Source organism: Sycon ciliatum, chromosome 12 (assembly GCF_964019385.1).
Source record: "Sycon ciliatum chromosome 12, ocSycCili1.1, whole genome shotgun sequence".
NCBI lineage: Eukaryota > Metazoa > Porifera > Calcarea > Leucosolenida > Sycettidae > Sycon > Sycon ciliatum.
Window position 1 is genome coordinate 14,710,325 of NC_088654.1, and position 19,447 is coordinate 14,729,771.

The window sequence follows — 19,447 nt, forward strand, 5'->3', positions numbered from 1 at the left end:
GTTACCTCGTGAAAGTGTGACAAGTGTTTCTTACGTGTTTTCCAAATTTCCAACATTCCCTCCACTATCCTGAAGATAAGGGAAAGAAAACGTTTGATAGAAGGAAGTGTCTACTGAAATTGTGTGGATTTGCGTCGTTGCATGCGAAGGTACAGATTGCGAAAAGCATCGTTGTGAGTAATACAATACCGGATAGTGTATGTAGTGCTTGCACCCTTCGAGCTCTTCATCCCGTGCATCACCCCGTTTCCGACACCCGACTGTTTGCTATGAAAATAAAGGCAAACTTTTCAATTATTATGCGTAGTAATACTCCCTGATCACTGAGCATGACTGGACAGCGAACAGAGAAGCTTCAACCCAGAAACACAGAAACACAGAAGTCAAAAATTGGTACTGATCATCATATCAAAAGGTGGGCTAGGAATTTGACAGGTACATGGAATGTTTCTGTTGGTGTGATAAAAAAATCGAAAAAAATGGAACAGGCGGCGAGGTGACATCAGTTTTAGAATGGCAATAAACAGAATCAGCTGAAGCGACATGTTACGTATGTAATGTGGTGATGGACAAAGAAATAAATGTGATGGAACTGTAATGTTAGGAGCAAAAAGTAACGATGAAAAATATAAAAACGCATCGAAAACGCTAAAAAATTGTAACTCGGAAATTGTTGGCACAAGTTATGCAATCGAGTCCACCAACTAAACCAGATTTTGAACAGTCAGACGTGCACAATCTAGCACAAACTGAAAAGGAGCACTGAGACATTCCACGGCATGAAAGAAAAAAATTACTAACACAATTTACAAAAGACATCACCAGTCATAAACAACATCATCAGTTAATTGCTTATTCGGAGGAGAGCCGCAATTGATCACCAGTGTTTATTGGCAACAGTGTGTGCCTGCGAAAAGGAAGAGAGAGAGAGAGAGATTGAGAGGGAGGGAGAGAGAGGAATGTGAGAGATAGATAGGGAGATAGATAGAGAGAGAGGTATAGAGGGGAAGAGGAATGACACTGTTTGCAACCTCAGGTTTTGAAGATACCATAGAAAAATATATAGATCTGGTGTCATGGGAAGTGGCAGTGAGAGGCAAGGCAAGCTATGAAGCGTTTTGAGGTGCATTGGGCTTGGTTTTGAAACGCCGTGTCCTGTTCTGTTCTACCCTACCAGTGAGTTGAAAGTGATGAGGAATCATGTGTTCAATATCCGATTCACGGACAAATCGGGACCATCATTCGATGGCAAAGGATCCACTACATATTTGCATAGACTAAGTCCCCTGCCAGAGCCTCACTGCCCTGCTCCTGATCAGGACAGTAGTGAGTCGGCATGTTCAGCCCCTCCGTAACGCCATAGGCATCATTGTCGACCATGTTGCCCATCTCCTCCGGACAATCATATACAGCACCACAACCATCGCCATCGTTTGACGAGGAGATCGGGGCCATTGCAAGCTCGGCCGTGGCTGGTGGCTCCGCAATGCAACGACTGGGTTCACAGTGGCGGGTGACGATCGGATCAGAGTAGTCTTCGGGACTATCATATATCTCACCACAACCATTGCAATCGTTTGAAGAGGAGGAGATCGGGGCCATTGGAAGCTCCGCGGCCATGGCTGGTGGCTCCACAGCGCAAGGACTGGCTTCACAGTGGCCGGTGACGATGCGATTGGAGTGGAGCTCATGACTCGAGTATGCATCACGGGGTTGGGTAGACGTCAGAGATGCTGTCAGAAAGGTGTGTTCCGTCACACGTCGAGACTTGCACAGAAGCACACCCAGTATGCACGCCACGATGAACAGCACCCCTAGGCACGCATATACTGCAACAATGGTAACAGAGATGGGAGTGTCGGTCGTCGCATCCGACTGTCCTGTGTTGGAAGGTAATCCTGGATATAAAGAGAGCGATAGGAGATTGGAGATGAAAAGCGTGCATGGCAGGCAGTTGTTTAGCACATTTGGAGGTTCAAAATGAACATTGCGACCACAGTAATAGAAAAGCGGGACAGGATCGCTTTTCTAAATGTTCCTTGAAACAAGGTCTTAGCACTGACAAGATCAGTGTCTTCAGGCTGGTCCGCACCCAGTGCAATGGACGTTGTTACTGTATGCTATTGCGAGCGTTTCAGTCCTCAGTTTTGCTACTTGAAGTAACTCTACCATCTCCCCGGTATACGAGTAATGTTAAAACACAGAACAACACCAAACGAGATCAGAGTTGCATATTCCAGGCATTGATCATAAGGTTAAAGCGCCCTATGATAACGATTATAGGTACATGTAGCGGCTACTAGGATATACTGAACTGGTGTTATTCACAGCCACACAAGAGGAAGGCACTGGCACGTACCGACGCAGTGTGTTCCATTGCTCATCTGCGTATCACCGTCGCACACACACGAAAAGGATCCGATCGTCTCCAGGCATGTATAACCGTTGTCACAGGGCTGGGATTGGCATTCATTAACATTGACACAGTCTTGTTCTCCTAACATAACACACACATAAACATATCCAGGTACATGTACATGTACACTGACATTCGCACAGGATACCCAAAAAGGTCGAAGCAGTGAACTGTCTGGAGATTGAGTGCATGTAGACATAAAATAATAATTATCATGCTCCAGTTCACTTGTTTCCGTTGGATTTCAGCGACATTGAGGCGTACTCTAGAATTCCAAAGGCAACTCGCATACATAAGTCAAAAAAGGAGGAGAAAAATTTCGTGTTCGTTCCCGTAGGAACTCACAACGGCCGCTAACAGCCAGTAAAAACATCGTTGAAAGATGTTCAAAAACGCGCCAATAGGTTGTAGATGTGGAGATACGGGGAGCTGGTAAAATGGGCAGGCAGGCGGGAGGTGGAGGGGAGACGCGCAAAGGACACATACCTGCGCCCGCACACGCATGCACACACGCATGCACACACACACACACACACACCAGTACACACATATACACACAAGCACACAAGCAAACACACACACGCACACACAGACACACACACACACTCACGCACGCACGCACAGACACACACACACATACATACATACACAAACATGTACGTACAACCACACACACACACACACACACACACACACGTGCACACACACGTGCACACACACACACACACACACACACACACACACACACACACACACAAACGCACACCCATGCCATCGCGGATTTTCTCAAGTAGCGGACAGATAAATTGCACGGAATACAGAGGAGAGTTTACCGAGTTCAGTTGATGATGTTGATGCAGAAAAACCAGTCATGCACGCGCAGAAGTAGCTGCCAATGGAGTTGATACATTTGCTGTGGAAACCGCAGTTCATGCTCATTGTAATACATTCTTTGTCATCCAGACACATGATGTCATCACCTGTCAACACATTCGCAGAAACATGACTACATGTAGAGTGCTAGCAACTGACATCCGACCCCCTGAGCAGTGCGCTCAGATCACAAAAACCCAACACGGGATGGTAAAACTACGAAACAGAGACCACTAGAATGTGAACCCGCCGCTCAGGGGGTCGGATTTCAGTTACCAGCACTGTAGCTATGTTCCACAATCCCTGCTCTACTTGTAGATATCCGTGGTACAAATAACCTTTTTTTCTTTTTTCTTTTCTTTTTAATGGCTTTCTCTTCTACCTCGAATGGTTTACAATCTGTATCACAATTATTTGTGGGTTCAGCAATAAAGGATGAGTTACTCGTAGATATCCGTGGGTCATAACAGTTCCTGGTATCCGTAACCTAGCTGTAAGCGCTTATTTTCTGACAATCAGAACAGAGTTTCAGTCACATGTAGTCCGTGTTTGCAGTTGCCTCTCCCCCCCCCCACCCCCCTACACCGGTACAACTCTTCGATGTTACTTGTGTTTTTACAGAACGTGTACTATTACTCTGGTTCTAGTTACCGAATTTCGATTGTCTCTTCGCATACATGTATAACATGTTCTGACGGACATCGTGTTCTCTAATAGTATGCAACACACATCCTGAATGATGCGACATGCTTGCTAACGCATATTACTAGCTCTCTTATTGGCTATGGCCACCGTGAGAACAATCATCAATCACTAGTAGTAGGCTATCATCCAATTATGACGTCTCCTGGAAGCCCTGGCCCATCAACATAGCACCTACAAACTTTGTTGGAGGCAATTTCAACAGTAGCACCTGACAAATCTGTTTCCTAACATAGAAATTCCAATCATCGCATACATGTATATGTACATGTGTTTCAGGTTTCACACTTTTCTCACCTGTTGGAGACGATGAATTTGATGTGGTGAACCCAACGTTACATTCGCAAGAGTAGCTACCAACTGAGTTGATACACGTGCTGTGGTTTGCACAAGTGACGTTCGCTGATCTACACTCATCAATATCCATGCACTCCGAATCACCACCTATAGTATACAGGCATTTCACGTTTGCAGGAAACAGAACACAGTATTACAGCAGGAGAGGAGCAGACGGCAAAGGTGGACCTGATGACAGTAATATGGATATAAGATTTCCTACACGGCGTTAAGTCCCTCCGACCATGATTAATAACGCTGCGTTCTATTGCATTGTGCTGTGGCAGAGCACGTCAAACAATTTCGGAAATTATAACACAGTAGTAGACATGAAAACCATGCTTTCTCCGTAGTAGACAACCGTGATCTGCAATTCAGTCAAGACTCCTAGATGTCTGGTGTATAGCAAGCCTACATACAGTAGTAGCGTATGCGGCTTTCAGCCTTACCATTGCGATTTCTTCCCCAAAGGCATAGTTGCCTGTTTGTGATGCGACTTTTAAATGCACGTTCACCGACAAAGTGTGTTTTCCGGGTGTAAGCGGCCGTCGGGAGCACCCTGAGGGAACGGGCACCTTAATCTCCTTTTCCTTTTTACAACGACAACAATAATGCTGCTTCTCACCATGTGTTGATGAGTAGTTTGATGCAGCGAATCCAGGCTTGCAGGCACACACGTAGCTGCCGATGGAGTTGATACACTTGCTGTTTCCATCACAGTTCCCATTCATCACACTACACTCATCCACATCCGCACATAGCAACCTGTCGCCTGGCAACCAGGACAGGAAAGAGCAGATGAATGGTACCATGGTTATGGCTCTGGGCCATGTTACCCAAACAAAAATCGGAGTTGCCACCTATAAAACTACCGTTGTGGACAGAGAAACTCGACTTCCGCAATAAAACGGCATCGAGCGATACACGGCCCTATCACCAAACACACTATCCTGGGCACTCTAACACAGCACTACATGTACTTTATCATGAGGTCGAGTTTATCTGACCAGAACTGCTTCACTTTGAAGCTCATTTATGTATTGGTCTTTGTGAAATATTTCGAAAAGCATATTGATAGAAGCCAGTACTACGCTTGCTATTGTAATGTTGCTAGAGGTTTTGTTTGTATTTTGTACTGTATGTATTTAATCCGTATTGACATACTATTTCAAATGAACGTTGCTCAAACCTTACTTGTACATACACGATATAAGATAATTTCTTATCATAGCGAATAACCTTCCGGAGGATGTACCCAATGTGCTGACTGTGCTCAACACCGCGGAGGCAGAGCGTAATACAAAACAACAAGGACAACTAAGGCGTGTTTGCTGCTACTTCACGTAGCAGCAAACAAGCCTTGATTGTCCTTGTTGCTCTGTAACGACTATCCTATAGAACTGGATATCGTAAGCACAACATGAGTGGCATACCGGTAATTTCAATGCTCCCTTTGATTCATCGTCCATTGTCGACAATCTTTGTACTTGAAAGATTGTATTTCGACACATGGAGTAAAACCTGGAGGAGGTCTTACCTGCTGCTGATGATGCGTTTGATGCCTTGAAACCAGCATTGCACTTGCACGAGTAGCTTCCAACTGAGTTGATGCATCCACTGTTGTTGGCACAAGTAGCGGTCATTGCGCCACACTCGTCAACATCCTCACAAATCAGATCGGAGCCTATAATCGTACCGTTTGGTAAGCGATAAAAGTAAAGAAAACAATCGGCATGTTGTCCGCAGTATAGCAGTAACCCCCCCCATTTTTTGCCAAGAAATGCAGACATCTATCATATTTTATCACCGGTGTTTGATCATCGGAGTATAAGCAGCACGCCATTTTTATGGGTGACTTTTGAGTGTTGAAAGTGCGGCTTTCTCCGGAAAATAACAATATCTGTACCGCTGTACTGTGTTTTAAAAGGTATTGTTTCTCAATTAATATGTTTATAGAATGGTCCCTTTGTCCCATTTTCTTTATCAGTATTCAACGTGACTTCCCGAAATGTATACACCGAGTCAATTGTCCTTTCTACATTCCCTTCAAAGAGAAAAAGCTACCCAACACATTAAACTTCGTTATACTTACTTGCTTGCCGCTCTTCACCTCACATATTCACACCAAGTCGTCCGGGCCATAGGTCTGCCATGCATGAATTGTGGTTCCACAAAAACACCAAACCCTGGAAAAGGATTTTCGTCTGTGACCACTTTGGTGTGTCGGATCTCCTCACCTCCCACCGCTTTAGGAGCTGTACATACATGGACTCATTGATCCTTGAGACTGGTGATTTTCCTATGGATGCGAAAGACTGTGAATATTTTTCTCACCTTGATGATGAGCCAGGGCCGAAAATTTAATGAACTGTAAGGTAAGGTAAAGTGAAGAGACTGTTCATGGATTTGTAAAAGTGACGAGTTAGTCATGTGTGAGTGTCACTGAGTGGTTACGTTGGAGTTTACAAACAATTGGAACGTATTTCCACAGTTCATTTGCTGGAAAGTGGCACTCTATCTATAATGGTGTATCCGACGTATGTACATTTACATGTAGCTGCAGTTATTGTGAAAATCACAGTACCTACTGAATTATGTGACCCGTGCAATTAGTCCTTGCCATATACGAGGCCAGAAGAGTCCAATGATAGGTAGTTAGAAATTCAGCCAGGTTTTACCTAATAGCACCGGGTATGCCATTGCTAAATGTTAGGAGATAACGATCCCAAACCGGGCTTTTTGAAATACTTTCAGAAGGATTGTTTTGAGACTCAATTCGGGCGAAATCGGGATTTCAAAAGCCAGTCGGACTAGTTCGCATGCTTGGACTGCAGTGTTGGTGATTTCAGTATCATACCGCCACCATCTAAGCAAGCTGACTTACCAGGTGTGCGTGAGCATGTTGATGCGTTGAATCCAGACTTGCAGACGCAGTGGTAACTTCCAATAGAGTTGACACATTCGCTGTTCTTGCCACACCTCAGTGGAGATGAGCTGCACTCGTTCACATCCAAACAGCCTGCCAATAGAACCAGAATGATGTTCACGACTGGGAACCTAAAATTATTTTCTGTTGAAAGTACAACTTTCTCAAAAGATGTGTTCACGGGTGGGTACGTTGGCATGAAAAGGCTAAACCCAAAAGCAACTTGGTCCTTTTCTTTACTATAACTAATAAATCCCTGGCTCTCCATCCGAGTCTATCCTTCTGAAGCAGCAGGTCTATTTACGCATTATTTTCACGAGGATAATAATGATGACGTCACGTCCATTGCAGTCCTCTGAATACTAGTGACTAGGCTGTATAATGTAGCCCATCCACAAAAGCAGAAATTGTTCTCGACATTTGATGGACATTTATTCACCTCCTTCAGCGCAATACGGTTCGGCAAAGGTTGCCTCGCGTTTCGGGGAACCCAGCTGTCGAACACCTTACCCAGCGATATACGTGCCATCTCCGCGCTCCGCCAGTTCCGCGCCAGTATAAGCCCGCATACCCTTAGTACCTTGAGTACCAAACGTCCTGTTTGATGATTAGCAGGCTTAGTTTCTCTCCACCTCTATCCTTATGACATCCCTCCCCAATTTCATTTTAAAGAATATTACTGCTTTCTATCTGCATTCCCCACCTTTTTCATTGGGCAAATCTGCCCGTTTGGTTTGCGAATTAAAATACACACATTAACAACAACAACAACAGCAACAAAACAGTAAAACCTGGTTTAAGCGACCACCCCACCGTGTGTGCAAAAGCGGTCTTTAAAGCCAGGTGGTCTTCAGAACCAGGTCCCACAGTGTCTGTGTAGAACTGTCCGTACATGGAGGAACGGTCGTTAAGAGCAGGTGGTCGCTAAAACGAGAGGTCGCTTACACCAGATTTTACTGTAGTATCAAAAGGAAAATCCGCACCTCCGCAATACTACCGACTACACAAATCAAAATAGGCCAACGTTGAATCCAATCAGAAGTAGGGATTGTGCAATCTTTAAAAAAAGGTCCTACCTATAATTATATCAGTATATTCCATTAAATTTTATTGTCAGCCTGGACTTCTCATCTTACCTGTGTAAGGCCATGAGGTCGGGGTGAAGCCAGCTTTGCAATCGCATATGTAACTACCCAATGTGTTCACGCATTTGGTGTTGCTGGGACAGGACACTGACATTGCTTTACACTCGTCAAAATCCATACAACCCAAACGAGCACCTGTCAGATATGGACCGAAATAATATACATTGCAAGTTTAACACACATGTAGTTTATTATTATTATTATTATTATTATTATTATTATTATTCTCGTATACGTCCCGAATGGGACTCACGACGGCAGAATTGTCTGTGAGCATGTGTGTGTGTGAGAGTGGAAACCGAAATGAAAAAGAAAAAAGGAGAGTCTTGAAATATTATGTCAAATTTAAGAAGAGCAGTACTAGACTAAATGGCTGAGCAGATGTTTCTCCATGTCGTCCACGCCAGTCTAGAAGAACAAATCGAAAATGCTCTGAACGAAGCGTTTTCCTTCCATTCTCATTTGCAAGGAGTAAGGCAAAATGACTACAACACCAACACTATAATACTATGAACATATGATTGTAGTACAGTTCGTTATTCTTTCTATGTTCTATGTTCTATGTTCTGTGCTGCGTCTTTGCCTTGATACTAGATGGTGATGGTGTTCCTGCGGATGCGGAAAACCGCGTCTCACCCGAACCGTAATTTGTTTCTCTATGTTTATGGGTCGCGCAATCTATCATTGTTTTTTAGCTACTCTGCTTTGTGTGGTACTACCACCTCGCCAATGTTCTTTTATTTAAAAGGAAGAGGAGGCTCTTTCAGAATTTTGAAGCTCCATTTTAGCCTTCTCAACATTTCACTACACCTCGAACTCACAACAAACGAAGCCCTCGGCTGCACCACGTACACGTGACCTGGACATTTGGAAACAATCGTTATGCATGTACGTAGTGTAGTCGAGGACATCGTGTGTCGCGAGCTTGAGGTGTAGGGAGTTAGAAATTCAGCCAGGTTTATCTAATAGCACCGGGCATGCCATTGCTAAATGTAAGGAGATAACGATGCCAAATCAGGTTTTTAAATACTGTCAGAAGGATTGTTTTGAGACTCAATTCGGGTGAAATCAGGATTTCAAAAGGTTTAGGCGTATCAATACCAAAGGATCAGTCGGGGAAGTGACGGCCTGAAATGATAATAATCATGATTATTTTGCACGCACACTCATATGGCCGAAGCCAATCAAAAGAGGTGAGTGCTATTATGGCCAGCCATGGTAAGCTAAACAAGCTGGACTGTGTACTTGTGAAAACCGTTCAAACTGTTGCTGTTGAAGAGATCGGTGCTATTGAGAAACCCGAAGTGCATCCGCCTAATATACTTAGGAAGTGAAAATCAAGCAATGATTATACAAGTACTTCAAAAGTAAGATTATAGGTGAACTTTCGATGGGTGGTGGCGTTCCTACGGATGCGGAAAACCCGGCTTCCAGCCGAGTCTCATGCGAACCGTGAATTTATTTCAATGGGCGTCTCGTGTGCTCTGCTTGGAAGTCTTGAGTCAGTGAAGTGTGCAGCCAGTCGGCTGAAAATTGCGAGCTCCGGTGTGAGGAGCACCTTTGGCCGAAGCCGAAGTCGTTACCACTGTCTCGTGCTGATTATAGGTGGAAGTGGTAGTAAGGCATTGGCGTTTAGAACCCTTTTCCAATACTGTTCAACTGTACATTCAGGCAACCACCTACTGTACCTGTGCAGCACTGTTATACGATCAGCTGCCAGTCGGCAATGGTTAGTTTTCTCTAAACTACAGGGTTTCTTAATCAGAACGCTAGCGCCTCACCCGATATCGATGGTGCCGTGTAACCAGTCTTGCATAAACAGACTGTGCCACCAATTGTGCTGACGCAATTGCTGTTGGCACCACAAGGATATACTGTAGCTCTGCACCCATCGACAACGCAAAAGAACCCATCACCTATTCACGTGAAAGACGAGAAGCAACGACAGACAACCATTTTTCAGGATCCTGATACATGATACGTTCGTTGGTAGGTTTTATTTTTACTTCGCTAGAATGAACAGGCAATGCTGCTTTCTTTCCTGGACAAGTGAATTGGCCAAGCTCCCACAAAATGTATAGAAAATAAAAAGGAACAAAGAACTACACGTCACGCTATACTCTAAAATAATGTCCATTAACACCACCAGTTACTAAAAAATGATTGCATACGCATCAATGGAGGACGCTGTGAGGCACAGGAGGGGAGCTCCAAGGTCCTGTTTAGTCACCACCCTCCAGCAAGACGTCAAGTTCACCACCGTCGCATTGAAGACGAAGCGGCACCTCGAAACCCTAAGAAGTTGTGCAGTTGACCGGCAGAAGTGGAGTAACATTTGTTCTGCGGTGGTGTGAACACACATGACCGGCTGTGATTTGGGTGTGGACACACATGACCAACTGTGATGATCAATGATTTCATTTCATTTATCTTATTTTATTTTCTAAGAAAGAGCTTTGCTGATGTGGTGTATTGGAACTCATGTGAAATCGACACCGTGATTGTTTTCATCAAATAGTATATCTTCTCTTTTCTCCCTCTGCCGCGGTGCTTTTTGTTACTCCATTGTCGTTAGTTCCCTTTGGAACGTAGACGAGAATCATTATTTGATAACCGCAATCAGTAATACAAGCTGGATCGACATTTTGTGTACACTGTATTCATGTAATGTAAAACTGTGGAGACAATGTGCAATAAAACGATGAAAATGTGAAGAAATTGTGTAGATAAAAAAAGGGATTCAAACAAGTTTTCGTACAACACTTATCAGGAATCTTAATTGTACTAAAGGACACTGAAAACGAAATTGAACTATTATAGAAAAGCTAAGTTAGAGAAATAACACTAAGAACAACAGCAGTGAAAATTACAAGTGTGAATTTTAACAATGAAAGCGAGAGCAATAAAGAATGTGTGTACTAACACTAAACTTGCAACTGAAAAATTAACAAAGAAGAGAAAGAAAGAAGGAAGGACAAAGTGATAACAAATAACAGCAGTACATTACACCTAGAACATTAACGGCCAAGCTTGGCCGCACCAAATATGACACTTTACTTGAACAATTTCAACCCAATTATACTATCTTTCTGTACACACAAATTAGGCTTATACAGACGCTGACAGATGGCTTCCAAAACTTTTAACTGTAGTCCATAACCATGACGACCACGGCACAATACAGTGAATGAAGAGTCGGAGTACGAATTGCAACAATCAGGACTAGCCAACAGATGATTGTACACTGAAGACTTGCTACCACGAAACCTACGCACAACACTAACATTCTCACCGGCACTCTCACGATCACCACAATCGTCGCTCTCCGACTCATTGCTCCCTTCACTGTCCGTCCCATCATCTGCTTCCTCTGCGCTCTCCCTGTTATCCCGCCTGACATGGTCCATTGAACGGGACTCGGCCGTCACACTGCTCTCACTTCCCTCCTTACGCCGTTGTCCGTTGAGTGCGTAGTTTCTGTTGCAGTTGGCTGTTGATCGTCTTGGTCTTTCAATAGTGGGCTTGGATGGTGGATTAGTTGTGGTTGCTGTAGATTGCATTGTTGGTGATGGTGTGGGAGCTGCCGATACGCAAGGTGAGTCTTTTCGGGTTGGCAATTGTAGTGTCAATGCCCCTGCCGGTGTTGCTCGCGGTCTGTCACTGGCAAGCTCCACCGCCGCAATAGCGGACGGCGGAAGACCAGGAGGAGGCAGTGGGACCGGAATCGCAAGCGGCACCACCCCAGCCAAAGCCGCCGGCCCAACCCAAAAAGCCTCACATTGCGTATCGGCAGCTCCCACACCATCACCAACAATGCAATCTACAGCAACCACAACTAATCCACCATCCAAGCCCACTATTGAAAGACAAAGACGATCAACAGCCAACTACAAAAACGAAAACTTGTTTGAATCCCTTTTTTATCTACACAATTTCTTCACATTTTCATCGTTTTATTGCACATTGTCTCCACAGTTTTACATTACATGAATGCAGTGTACACAAAATGTCGATCCAGCTTGTATTACTGATTGCGGTTATCAAATTGTTGTCTCCTCGCCGTTTGTTCAAGAATTATTGCTATTATTATTATTAATATAAAATCAGCTCATGTGATAACATTGCACTGTACTGACCGACGGTACTGACGTTCTATAACTAACTGGCTAACAGCTCTAGGACATCTTGGATGCGGTATTACAACAGCCTTCCAACTTGGAAGGTTCTGTAACTTGTATTTCCTTGGTCCTTTTAATTTTTTTAAAATTAATCCTTGGCTCTCCATCCGAGTCCATTCTCCCACAAAATGACAAAGAAAAAGAAAAAAACTACATGAGAGTAATAGATAATGTTTTCATATCACCTGCAATATTAATATTCATGGTCTCCTATTCAAGCATTACAACATGCAAAATAGTTTGCAGTCTGATTAGATAACCTGCTAAGTGGCGTGAAGAAAAAAACATTGAGCCAAGGAATCTCTCAGGGTAAGGATCATCTTAACATTGGCCATGAAAGTGAACTTTTAATGGACGTGTGAATTGAGATGTGGTAGGGCAGGACGGCAAGAGGGGAATACTAGGCTGTCAGATCCCGAAGTACATGTATTTTGTAGTGTTTTATGTAATCATCATTGCAAATCAAACGGACAGTCATGCCCAAACGGATGAAATATAGAATAACCTGGATAGGTGGAGTATAGAAAATAGTGAGCTTAGAGATCTCTCGGGACAGGGCACATCCTAGCATTACCCATTGTGGTGATATTATAGCACCTTTCCCTGCATGGGTCTTGGCACTCAGGCCGCTAGTGCTACTGTTCGCACCCTAGGCCCTGCACTGCTGTACCTCTGGCGCCTTGCGCATAACACATTCACATGTCACCTTTCAAGCCGCCTTTGCAGCCAGCTTCCCTTTAAAAGCCATTGCGTTTTACTGATGACTCATTCTCATCTTTCGAAGAGTTGGTCTGCCTTGAGCAGGACACAACACCCATGAAAGTAAACTTTCAATAGACGCTTGAATCAGGATGTGGTAGGGCAGGACTTTAAAGAGGGGAAGGGACAAAAGATTCCATAACTTAGCACCTGCAAATACTGGTTTGTAAGATACCGAAGTACTGCGGATGGATGGGCTGCTTGACAAATACCATCCTATACTGAATGACAAGGGGACTCTGCACTCGTGCACTCACCCATAAAGCCTGATTTGCAGGTACATGTGTAGTTGGCATCAGTGTTCTGGCATATGGCATTCAAGTGACATGCGTGTGTTCCCTCCGAACATTCGTCCGCCAGTTCACAAAGATGGCTGCCTAGTTTGAGGCCTGTTCTGCAGCTGCATTCATACGCACTGGATTGTTGATTAAACTGGCACACTGGGTACTTGTTGCATGCTGCGGTGCGTATTTCAGGATTACACACTTTTGTGCTGACACATGTGTTTCCATTGTATACAAACCCCGCTTGGCATTGGCAGAAATAGTCCGTCTTGCCTTTGTTGGAGTAGCATTGAAATTCCGAATTAACGCTACAGTTATACACCACTGAAAAAGTCGACAAAAAAAGAAAGAAAACACAGCACATGCATTTTCCGATAAATCTTTACCAAGGTAGTAGTGAGGCGCTTCGGGCCACATTCTAGTTTCTAGGTCCGTTCATCAGTGGACAATATCGGAATTGAGGGCAAGATGAGCTGGAGTGAGATATGGATTCATTACACGCATAATCCATGACATTGCTTTCGTTCTCAGCAGAGTGTTTCACCAAGAAGCTATCTGCAGCTCATGATTGGCATTTGAGTGGTCGTTGATGCTGTTGACTCAGAAGTAGCGACAAACTCGGCCATGTAAAAAATAATCTTAACCGCGTCCACCTCTCCACACTGCACTCTTGGCCCACATTCACAACAAAACTCCATAGCGAGGAAGTTCGTTCTTGGGTAGATGTTCCATATCCTCCAGACAGCTGTTTCGCTTATTAAGAGCTCCTCAGTGAAGGTAGATAACAGTAAACAGAATCACAGTCACCACTTCCGCTGCATAGCTCGCTGAGCATCCCATTGCTTTGTAAGTTGCTAATCCCTTCCCACTTTGTGTACGTGCTCTTCATTTCTCTTCTATTTTCTCTTCGTCCGTGGTTGGTCTCACCCTCTCCTCAATTCAATTGGCTGTCTTGACATGCCACCAGGTGCAGAAATAAATAAATAGATAACGAATTGCAGATAAAGATATGAATAACGTTACATCTACCCAAGAACGAACTTCCTCGCTATGGAGTTTTGTTGTGAATGTGGGCCAAGAGTGCAGTGTGGAGACGTGGACGGATAAGATTATTTTGATGCTGTTGTACTGTACTGTTTTAGCAAGTGAAAAGAGTGTGTCTTAGAGCACAAGAAGAATCCTTCCCGGTGTATTGTTTACCATCGACTTTAACATGTCTGACCTCTTGGTCGTGAGAATCACTACTCCGATTCTGGTATTGGTATTACATGTACATGTATGCTGGCATCATTTGTGCTATTTATCTTGTATAATAATTATTTATGGAAAAGAAAAAGGACCAAGGAACTACAAGTTACGCTAAAATGTACACTAACACCACCAGTTATTAAACGATCAGCTCATGCGATAACATTGCACGACACTGACCGATGGTCTTTTTTCTTTTCTATAAATTAATCCTTGTGTCTCCATCCGAGTCTATAATAATAATAGTAATGAAAAACGTTAAGCTCTACAACGTTGTTATATCGTGTGGCCATGTCTGCATCGATTGTACTCGCTCCTGTTTTGGCTAGCTTTTGGTTGCAACTTACATTGTTGTGCAAAAATCTTGGCGAGCGGATCAGCATCAAAGTTTCCTCCTGAAGTCCTTTTCTTTGCCACGCCTAGAGGGCATGAGCTTGCAAGGTCAAGGATTAAGGGATTACCCTTGATATGTCTGTGCAACAAAGAATAGAAACCCAGGCGCAAAGCGTATACCATCGTTGGATTAATGGATATCTGAAGAAAGCTACTGAGGATCGAGTGGAAAGAGTGGAGTCCAAACAAACACAAATGATTCAGCCGGAAGTCTTCTCTTAAGCTGACGAAAATATTTTCGGAAAGTTCTACGTTGAGAATTGCTTACATGTCGGTGAGTTTCGTGTTTGCTGAAAAAAGGTTGAAGGGCAGCGTTATGAGATTGGTATTTGCCAGTCCCCTGAAATCAGAGGAAGAAGCAAGAGAGTAGAAGAAACAGGAAGGTATAAAGAACAAAGTTAATGTGCCGTTTCTTGGCCTTTCGACTTGTGCCAGTATTGGAAGTCGGATGTTGCTAACTCCTAATCGGGAAAACCGGGGCAATTGGCCTAATTAATAACAGTACATCCGATTGACACTTCTCATTATTTTCTAAACAATTCTCCTACCCTGTAACACAATAAACCATTCGCTGCCTTGTCGTTGAGCATTTGCGCTCGTTTGGATTTGCGAGTTCAAATACAATATACAACAGAACTGGCAGACAGGCACAGTGGGTTGGTCTAAGACCATGCTGGAGAAACGAGAGGTACCAGGTTCAAGTCCTGCTTGGAAGCGGAAGGATTTTTCCAACCCTGCTGCGACCCACAGCAAATGGGATTTAGGCCTTTGGCCTCTGATTGGTGGATCTGATCTATCCTCCCCCACCATTTAGGAGCCGCATCTGAAGCCTGATCATGGGGCGGTGGCGACCCACGGAAGCGGAAAGGTGGTTCTTGACCAGGCAGTTGTACCACTCCTTGTTCTTGACCTGCCCGGTACGCGAACCCGTCGAGTTTTTAATATTTTTACACAACAGAACTAAACCAAAAATGTCCAGCATCCAAGCAGCGGACTATCAACTGCACAACTGGAGATGCAAAACTCGATTCGTTCCTTGAAGTCGCTGTAACTAGAATGTGTTTTCCCTCCTGGACTCGAGGCGTGTGACCAACACCATTTCTCCTCTCTCACACTAATATCTCTTATTGGTCACTGGCTATCGTGAGAATAAAGATTTGAAACAACAACAACAACAACAACAACAAAAACAACAACAACAACAACCAAAAACAACAACAGCAGCAGCAGCAGCAGCACCACCAGCAGCAGCAACAACAACAACAACAACTCTACTTCTCAGACACATCCAGCACACCTGCTGAGGTGGATCACCTTCTTCGACAGTTGAACATCAACAAAGAACCTGGTTAAGATGGCATATACATCCGTGTCCTGAAAAAAGCAGCAGCAGACCTAGCCCAATATCTCTGTACCTTGTTTGATACCTCCTTCCAGTATGGTGTCCTCCTACAAGCGTGGAAAGATGCAACAACCCCCCCCCCCCCTTCCACCACCACCACCACCACCACCACCACCACCACCACCACTACTCTTTATACTACTACTACTACTACTACTACTACTACTACTACTACTACTACTACTACTACTACTACTACTACTACTACTACTACTACTACTACTACTACTACTACTACTACTACTACTACTACTACTACTACTACTACTACTACTACTACTACTACTACTACTACTACTACTACTACTACTACTACTACTACTACTACTACTACTACTACTACTACTACTACTACTACTACTACTACTACTACTACTACTACTACTACTACTACTACTACTACTACTACTACTACTACTACTACTACTACTACTACTACTACTACTACTACTACTACTACTACTACTACTACTACTACTACTACTACTACTACTACTACTACTACTACTACTACTACTACTACTACTACTACTACTACTACTACTACTACTACTACTACTACTACTACTACTACTACTACTACTACTACTACTACTACTACTACTACTACTACTACTACTACTACTACTACTACTACTACTACTACTACTACTACTACTACTACTACTACTACTACTACTACTACTACTACTACTACTACTACTACTACTACTACTACTACTACTACTACTACTACTACTACTACTACTACTACTACTACTACTACTACTACTACTACTACTACTACTACTACTACTACTACTACTACTACTACTACTACTACTACTACTACTACTACTACTACTACTACTACTACTACTACTACTACTACTACTACTACTACTACTACTACTACTACTACTACTACTACTACTACTACTACTACTACTACTACTACTACTACTACTACTACTACTACTACTACTACTACTACTACTACTACTACTACTACTACTACTACTACTACTACTACTACTACTACTACTACTACTACTACTACTACTACTACTACTACTACTACTACTACTACTACTACTACTACTACTACTACTACTACTACTACTACTACTACTACTACTACTACTACTACTACTACTACTACTACTACTACTACTACTACTACTACTACTACTACTACTACTACTACTACTACTACTACTACTACTACTACTACTACTACTACTACTACTACTACTACTACTACTACTACTACTACTACTACTACTACTACTACTACTACTACTACTACTACTACTACTACTACTACTACTACTACTACTACTACTACTACTACTACTACTACTACTACTACTACTACTACTACTACTACTACTACTACTACTACTACTACTACTACTACTACTACTACTACTACTACTACTACTACTACTACTACTACTACTACTACTACTACTACTACTACTACTACTACTACTACTACTACTACTACTACTACTACTACTACTACTACTACTACTACTACTACTACTACTACTACTACTACTACTACTACTACTACTACTACTACTACTACTACTACTACTACTACTACTACTACTACTACTACTACTACTACTACTACTACTACTACTACTACTACTACTACTACTACTACTACTACTACTACTACTACTACTACTACTACTACTACTACTACTACTACTACTACTACTACTACTACTACTACTACTACTACTACTACTACTACTACTACTACTACTACTACTACTACTACTACTACTACTACTACTACTACTACTACTACTACTACTACTACTACTACTACTACTACTACTACTACTACTACTACTACTACTACTACTACTACTACTACTACTACTACTACTACTACTACTACTACTACTACTTGACACAATCTTTATTAGGAAACTTGAAATGGAGATGTGAAACACAAATACAGCCATGTAGATGGAGCAGCAATGCAATACAATGTCCAAAAACTCAAGAATTCATTATCATGGGGCAATGTTGGGCAAATGTCTGTCAGGTACTATCACGCTCAGGCTGCCCGCAACCTGCACATCGTCGTGAAATTCATCCTGTTGCGGCGGTATGACGATCTTGAACCACGCAAACAGGTGACTGCCCATCGCATAAGGCAGACTGACAGCTTACAACGGAGCTGACCCATGATAACCGATACGTGTAGGTCGACGTTCTTCTCAGCAATCAGGCATGCCAGTGTCTTCAGTGCCATTGAACATTCTCTGCCAATCATGCCCGAGGTAGAAAAAACTAGCGGTGTAAACGTACCTCTGTCAACTGCTGTCACCCGCTCTCCGTACTGGCGCTTCTTCATCCGTTCATGCGTTCGGAGCTGGCTGATGACTTCCTGACGCGACAGCAAGCTTGCCTTTGGGTGTGTAACCCGGATGTCGAAAAAGGCATCTTGCTGTCTCGTCCAGAAGCCACAAGCCCGGATGTCCAGGCGGGCACCTGCCGAGCGGTTGGCTGTCCTCCCTTGGAGCCGCTCACCATCATATGGTAGTAGAGGCGGTTCTACCTCCACATCCCGGACCGCCTCACGCATCACGTCAGCCAACAAGTCCCGGATCTCATTGTGGCGTGCCATGGGGTAGCCCCCTGCCGGACACATCATCGCATGGTCTATTGTGTTTGCAACTACTACTACTACTACTACTACTACTACTACTACTACTACTACTACTACTACTACTACTACTACTACTACTACTACTACTACTACTACTACTACTACTACTAC

The 19,447-nt window shown here is 43.4% G+C and overlaps 1 protein-coding gene across 1 annotated transcript; it reads right to left on the minus strand.

Annotated features, from left to right (window-relative positions):
- Positions 1–434: 434 nt before the first annotated feature.
- On the minus strand, positions 435–13,937 carry LOC135828589 (protein crumbs homolog 1-like). The gene is made up of 4 exons (XM_065341022.1): positions 13,593–13,937; positions 10,180–10,314; positions 2,360–2,497; positions 435–1,898 (listed from the first exon to the last, which is right to left on the minus strand). Exons 1-4 carry the CDS (start codon positions 13,594–13,596, stop codon positions 1,261–1,263), a joined length of 915 nt encoding a protein of 304 aa, XP_065197094.1. The 5' UTR covers positions 13,597–13,937; the 3' UTR covers positions 435–1,260.
- Between the last annotated feature and the right edge of the window lie 5,510 nt (positions 13,938–19,447).

Excerpts from the sequence above, each read along its gene's own strand:
- LOC135828589 (XM_065341022.1), bottom strand. Across the intron at positions 2,498-10,179 it reads CACGGCACCATCGATATCGG|GAGAACAAGACTGTGTCAAT; the intron begins GTGAGGCGCTAG and ends GTGTTATGTTAG. Across the intron at positions 1,899-2,359 it reads CAATGGAACACACTGCGTCG|GATTACCTTCCAACACAGGA; the intron begins GTACGTGCCAGT and ends CTTTATATCCAG.